This window comes from Ruditapes philippinarum, unplaced genomic scaffold, assembly GCF_026571515.1.
Source record: "Ruditapes philippinarum isolate M1 unplaced genomic scaffold, ASM2657151v2 ctg265_1_1_1_1, whole genome shotgun sequence".
Lineage (NCBI taxonomy): Eukaryota > Metazoa > Mollusca > Bivalvia > Venerida > Veneridae > Ruditapes > Ruditapes philippinarum.
This window is the reverse complement of record NW_026855197.1, coordinates 521217-527615: the sequence shown is the minus strand read 5'-3', so window position 1 is coordinate 527615 and position 6399 is coordinate 521217. Positions and strand designations below refer to the sequence as shown.

General features: G+C 33.7%; 1 protein-coding gene across 1 annotated transcript; it reads left to right on the top strand.

Moving 5' to 3' along the window:
- The first annotated feature begins 849 nt into the window (after window positions 1-849).
- Window positions 850-5030, top strand: LOC132742418 (uncharacterized). Its single transcript, XM_060730838.1, has 3 exons — window positions 850-862; window positions 2761-2961; window positions 3778-5030. Exons 1-3 carry the CDS (start codon window positions 850-852, stop codon window positions 4479-4481), a joined length of 918 nt encoding a protein of 305 aa, XP_060586821.1. The 3' UTR covers window positions 4482-5030.
- The last annotated feature ends 1369 nt before the right edge of the window (window positions 5031-6399 follow it).

Sequence of the window (6399 nt, the reverse complement as noted above, 5' to 3'; positions counted from 1 at the left end):
GGCACAAGTATCGGACCTGGGAAGAAAAATATGACCAGATTGATAAAAAAAAACTGTGTTCATCTTAAAAGTGTCAAAAAAAAAAATGTAAATAATGACCCCCTTTAAAAATATACTATATAAGTTAAGAGAAGGCCGGAAACTCCAGATTCGAGCCTACGAGCATGGGATTCATTTCCCGGGCCGTTGTGAAAACAATTGGCCAGAGAATTAAATATATAAAACTTTTATCACTATTTCACGTTTATATTAAGCTTCAAAATGAGACCAACCCCAAGTCTCTAGCCCTTCCCGTTCATGAAATATCTATCAGGAAACGAGCGAATTCGTGCTAAAAATCCTTGGTAGACAGAATTGCGGCACAACAATTCGGTACGTAAACATAGACTAATACATGTATGTCAACTGAGTACGGGTCATAATCACTTGAATTTACTAAATAATATTACTAAATACATTATTGGTCATATTTTTCTTCCCAGGTCCGATACTTGTGCCTGTGGATCTTAGTTTATGCATAATATGGTAGTATTATTAAAGATACTGCTTATAAGCCGGTGCTAGGGTTTGTGGACAAAAGATTGCACTTACCAGAACCGTCCATGAACAAGGTCATTCAAATCAAGACTTCATCATTTTCAATGTTACCGTTTTGGCCATTTTTATGGCATTTCATTTTTTATGTTACATGCATCCAAAGCATATTTGTCACATACCCTGATCTTGAACATACAGCAATAATATTTCATTTTAGACTTGCTTAGTACAACGAAGTTAACATAATTTCAAGACTCATTGAAGCTTGGAGAAATCTGGTAATAAGACTGCTATGTGCTGGATTTGTGGTGTATGGGAGACTGGGGTATTCTAGCTGGGACAAGGAGCACTGTGGGACTATGGTATTTTTTGATATCTTTTGTTCTTTGATTTAAACCTGATCCATGCAGATGATTGATCTTGTCAAGCTTTTTTCCCTACAAAAGTTTTATGGCGGCAAATTGAGAAAAAATCAGTCTGGCGAGTTGTAACAGTATTTGATTTACATACATTAAGTACAGACCTTCCCATGATGCTTTAGTTATAATGTTAACTGCGCATGCTTATTAAATATACGTACTCTGCTCTATGTATTATTCCCTGCGGTCTGGAGACCGCAGGGTATTGGTACGCGTTTAACTTTTGAGGCATGGAGGAGCACGTGACCTGTTTTCGGTACATGGAGGAGCATGTGATCTGTAAACCGTACATGATTGGTTAAATGACCTTTTCGAACACCTGGCTAAATACCGTTTGCCGGTATGTTACGGATTTACCTCTAGGGAATAAGTCAGAATTACACCTAATTAAGAACAAAAAACTATTACGTGATATTTTTAATTTTCTATAATTATGTTACCGTTTAAGGTGGAAAAACTTGAATGATGTGTTTGAAAATTATCAATGTTTCTTTAATATGTATCTCAAAATGTTACAAACAATAAATTGTTTATACTGAAAATCTACAAAATTAAAATATTCGTAGTGGCATCTGCCATAATAAATAGAGATATTTTCTGCGTAAACTTGTGTGTTTACTTTATTTTTTTTTGCTCGGAAATATTCATAAAATAGTAGGCCTATTTAATCATTTTCTTAAAAAGAAATAATTGTTTTATGTTCTACCTTCTCCGGTCATCAACGGTCACCCTTCTTCTATATTGATCGATTATTGTCAACTATATTCCTGATACAAACGTTTATTTACCCCCCCCCCCCAAACAAAGTTGAAAATAGTTAAATTAAATATCTTTATATCATTAGTAAGTAAGTAAGTAAGTAAGTAAGTAAGTAAGTAAGTAAGTAAGTAAGTAAGTAAGTAAGTAAGTAAGTAAGTAAGTAAGTAAGTAAGTAAGTAAGTAAGTAAGTAAGTAAGTAAGTAAGTAAGTAAGTAAGTAAGTAAGTAAGTAAGTAAGTAAGTAAGTAAGTAAGTAAGTAAGTAAGTAAGTAAGTAAGTAAGTAAGTAAGTAAGTAAGTAAGTAAGTAAGTAAGTAAGTAAGTAAGTAAGTAAGTAAGTAAGTAAGTAAGTAAGTAAGTAAGTAAGTAAAAGTAAGTAAGTAACGACTTTATTTAACGAGGCTTACATATTCAGTTTCCCGATCTTCCATGTGGGCCTCATTAAAAATGTTCCCCGCAGGAAACCATTTTACTTGTAGCTCTGTATGAATGAGTTGTGACTAGCTTAATAAAATATATAAACGCATGTTTGTGTTCTTATACCTGCACCAAGAAACACGAGTACAATATGCAATGTTTACCTTTCAAAGTGCAGTTCTAGAAAAGACAAATATTGTTTTCAAATTCTTCCATATTGAATAATTATATGCAGAGACATAGATAACAGAGATGGGCAACTTCCTAGCCAGTTAAAATATCACGCGTGCCTGCTAAACTTAAAACTTGTAGCAAGTAAAACTTATTAACCAGATATCAAACGAAACGATGATATTTTAATGTCATGTCAATACTGAGTACCGCAGCTTTACTGACTGAGCTATCCGGCCGCTTACACATCTTCTCCCTGAAATAGTGAACAGTCAGGACTCTCGATTGACACGGGGATCCGGGTTATGACTCGTGATAAATGGGAAATGCACAAATTTGACACGTGATAAAATCTGCACAAGAGTCAATTTGCCACATGGGATTTTAAGCTATGCAATAATAATTACCTTAAATCCACTCCTAATTTAGTCTAAGATGCATTTGTAATTTATTTTTCAGAGCAGCATGAGGAGTGCCTGCTGTCTTTGATTGGAAATAAGGATTACAGTGAACATAACATTCAAGTTATTCTTGCTGCGCATCTTTTTGGACCATTGGCTGGTGGTTACGAGATTGGATGCGAAGGTTTCCCAAAGGAAGCAAGAAAATGTCCTAAATGTGGCAAAGATATCAGTGACAAACTAAAGAATACATCACTTGGTAATTTACCTTTCTTTTTACTTATCATTAAGAACATATTATCCTTATAGATAACATGGTAATTCTTGCTAAAAATTTGCCAGTAAACATTTAGTATATTTCATAAAATATAATATCATTAAATAACAAAAATATCACTCCAATTTGAGTGAAAGGTGGTCGCTAACTCTCAGCAGGAGAAATTGCAGAATATTATATAGGAGAAACTATTCTTTGTTTATAGCTTGACTATTGGAAGAATAATGATAGTGCTATCCTACTCACCTGTGTGTCAGTGTCTGCATTACAGTTTGGTTAAAGTTTTTTTAAATGTGCAACTTCTTGAATGTACACTTTAATATTTCAGCAACCAGTAAAGTAATTAGTGGTTAGTATAATATTAGTTATATTTCCTGAAGCCACTAAAAAAGTCGAAATTTTCATTTCTGTAGCTAGATACATGTTATTTATATTAATGGTCCATTATGACCAAGAAATGATTTTATTTTTTTCCCCTAAAAGCTTTTAGCTCACCTGAGCACAAATAGCTCAAGGGTGAGCTTTTGAGATCACTCTGCATCCGCCATGCATTGTTAATGGATTAAAACAATATCTCCTATACCAATAGGCCAAAATTGTTAAAATTGAGTAGGAATGTTCCTGGCATGAAGCTCTTTAAAAATTGTTCAATTATAATTATCTGTGTATCGTAGATATTTGTCATCCGATATCAATATATCATCAGGAAGCTTTGCACTAAATTGATGACAGGTCTACCTTGTGGACCTATAAAAGAGTTACATGAATTATGTTTCTTATCGTTTTATTGTTTTCCAGGTAATGGAGATGTTTGGCACGGGAATGCTGACATACTTGTGAATGGAAGTGTAGTCAAGATAGGAGCAGAAGACGATAATGGTAGTGGTGAACCAGTGCGCAAGAAAATGAGAAGAACTGAGAGCTTGAGAGATGATGAAACTGAAAACACATTTTCAGATGAAAGTCATGTCTCTGACAGTGTTGTGGAAACTATTGGTTGTCATGCAACGTCGCAGGTATTGGCGCAAACAATTGTTAATGCATTTACTGAAGTGAACAAAGAGCGAAAGTTGGCCAATTCTTTCATACCCTCATTTATTGCCACATCTGAAGTTATAAGAATTACTATGTATAACTGTGGATTGGATAGCTTGATTATGTCTGCTGATTTGGATATCTTCAAGTACGATCGAGACAAAACTACCTTAAATGTTTCAACTATTTTGAATGTATGGTATGCCTTAAATTTTAATAATTATTTTGATGAAAGGAATGAACTCTTTCCAAAGTTTGAAATTTTATACAAGAAGTCAAATTTCAAAGAATTGACGGATAAAGTATACAAGATATATAATGAAAAGTGTACTAAACCAATGACAGAAACAGAAAGGAATAAAATTATTAGATTTGAAATATCACTGGAAAGTTATGCCAGTCCTATCAGCTCTTTGATAGATGAAACACGGACATTGCTTAAAAATGTTATACATGCAAGCCCCTGAAGCAACTTTATTAGGAGTTTGCTTGTTGGTTGGTCAGTACATTTTATGCCCCCTTGCACCGCAGTGAAAAGGGGTCATGTTGTTTTGCAGCATGATGTTGGCCAGTCCTTCAAACATTGTTTTCCTATCAATAATTTGAGACGGTTGGTGCATTACCATGAAACTTCATACATGTAGGTGCATTGGTCTTTTGACCCCAATTGATTTTAGGGTCAAAGGTAAAGTTAACATTGACCTCATATGCCAAATCGTTTTCGACCCAACAATCAATGGGCCCATGACCCTCAAACTTCATAGGTGCACCTTTGCCAGTACATAACCTGTATTAATTTTTGAGGTCAAAAGCTAAAGGTCAAGATCACATTAACATTGTATGTCAGTACAATTTCTTAATGATAAGACAATCGATGGGCCCTTGGACCTCAGACTTCAATAGGAGCATAGGTCTTGGGCAGTAGATGACCTCTTCTTATTTTTGGGTTGAGGGCTCAAAGGTCAAAGTCAAATTGACCTTGTATTTCAAAACAGTTTCCAACCAATAACTCGACAACCGATTTGCCCTCAGACACAAATCATTAATGGACCCCTTTGATTTTGGGGTCAATCTCTCAAAGGTTTACATGACATTGACCTTATGTACCAAAACGGCTTCAGACCAATAACTCGACAACCCATTGACCATTGGCCTTCAAACTTCATAGGTGCAGTAGATGACCCATATAGTTTTTGGGGTTGCAGGTTAATGTGAATGTCAAGGTCACATTGACAACAAAAAGGTTTTTGACATAACTTGACAATTAACTGGCCCTTGACACTCATACTTTATTGGATCATTGGTCTTGGACAGTAAATGACCCCTTTTGATTCTGGGCTTTAGGGCTTTAAGGTAAAGGTCATATTGTATAATTTGTATAAGATATTTTTTCAATGAAAGTTGAAAAAATACAACATAAAGATGATAATGTGGAGGACCAGTTTAACCTGTGGGCACTTCAGGTCTGTTTGCCCAGTCTGTCTGTTCATTTTCCCACAAGCACTGGATCCAGTGATAACTTAAAAAGTGCTGAAAACTTTCAAAATAACAATATGGATAAAATCATAATACTAACATCATAATATTTTTCTAAAAAATCAGGTTACTTTGGTAACATATAGACTTTAAATATTGCAAATTCATTATGTATTAAAGGAACTCCACTGAGATTTATAGCACAACAGGACTTGACATAAATTTTCAATATTGATGTTCCATTAATGTTGGTCTAGAGCAATTGTGCAAAATTTCAGATCATAAATTTTGCTCTCTCAGTTTTTTTCAGAATAATTATTTTAATTGAAATAACACAATATTTAAAAGTGTTGCAATGCTTTACAGTCAAATCGATCTTATAGTAGTACAAAAAACCCGATTTTCAAATAAATTATGTGTATATTTTTACATTTTTTTCAAAGACTTTGACATATCTTTCTGTTTTAAGTGCCCCAGCTGATCTATGTAAGAAATTCAAATTTTGTAGTTTTAGGCTTTTGGGCCTCAGTACTCCGGAGTCCTTTAAACTACTAATAGTTACTGATCTTTTGATTATCTGTTGTAAAAGCATAATTTCTTTCAGTATTCAAACTTTAATAATCCAAGAATGCAAATAACAAGTCATCATTTATGCATTTCTTTTAAATTTTCCTTGCTTGTATAACTTGAGAACTTTGTGTTTTGTTACTAAATACTGTAACATTTTGAAAGGGAAAATATATAGGCTACATATTTTGTTTTATCTCTTCTTTGATACACGTACTTCTTATATTTTGTAAACAAAATTTATTGTCAATGTTTATTTGGTAAAGGTAATATAAATGAATAATATTTTATTATTTTCCTTTTATAAATGTAACATCTCAATGTACAGGGTAATTGTAGTTT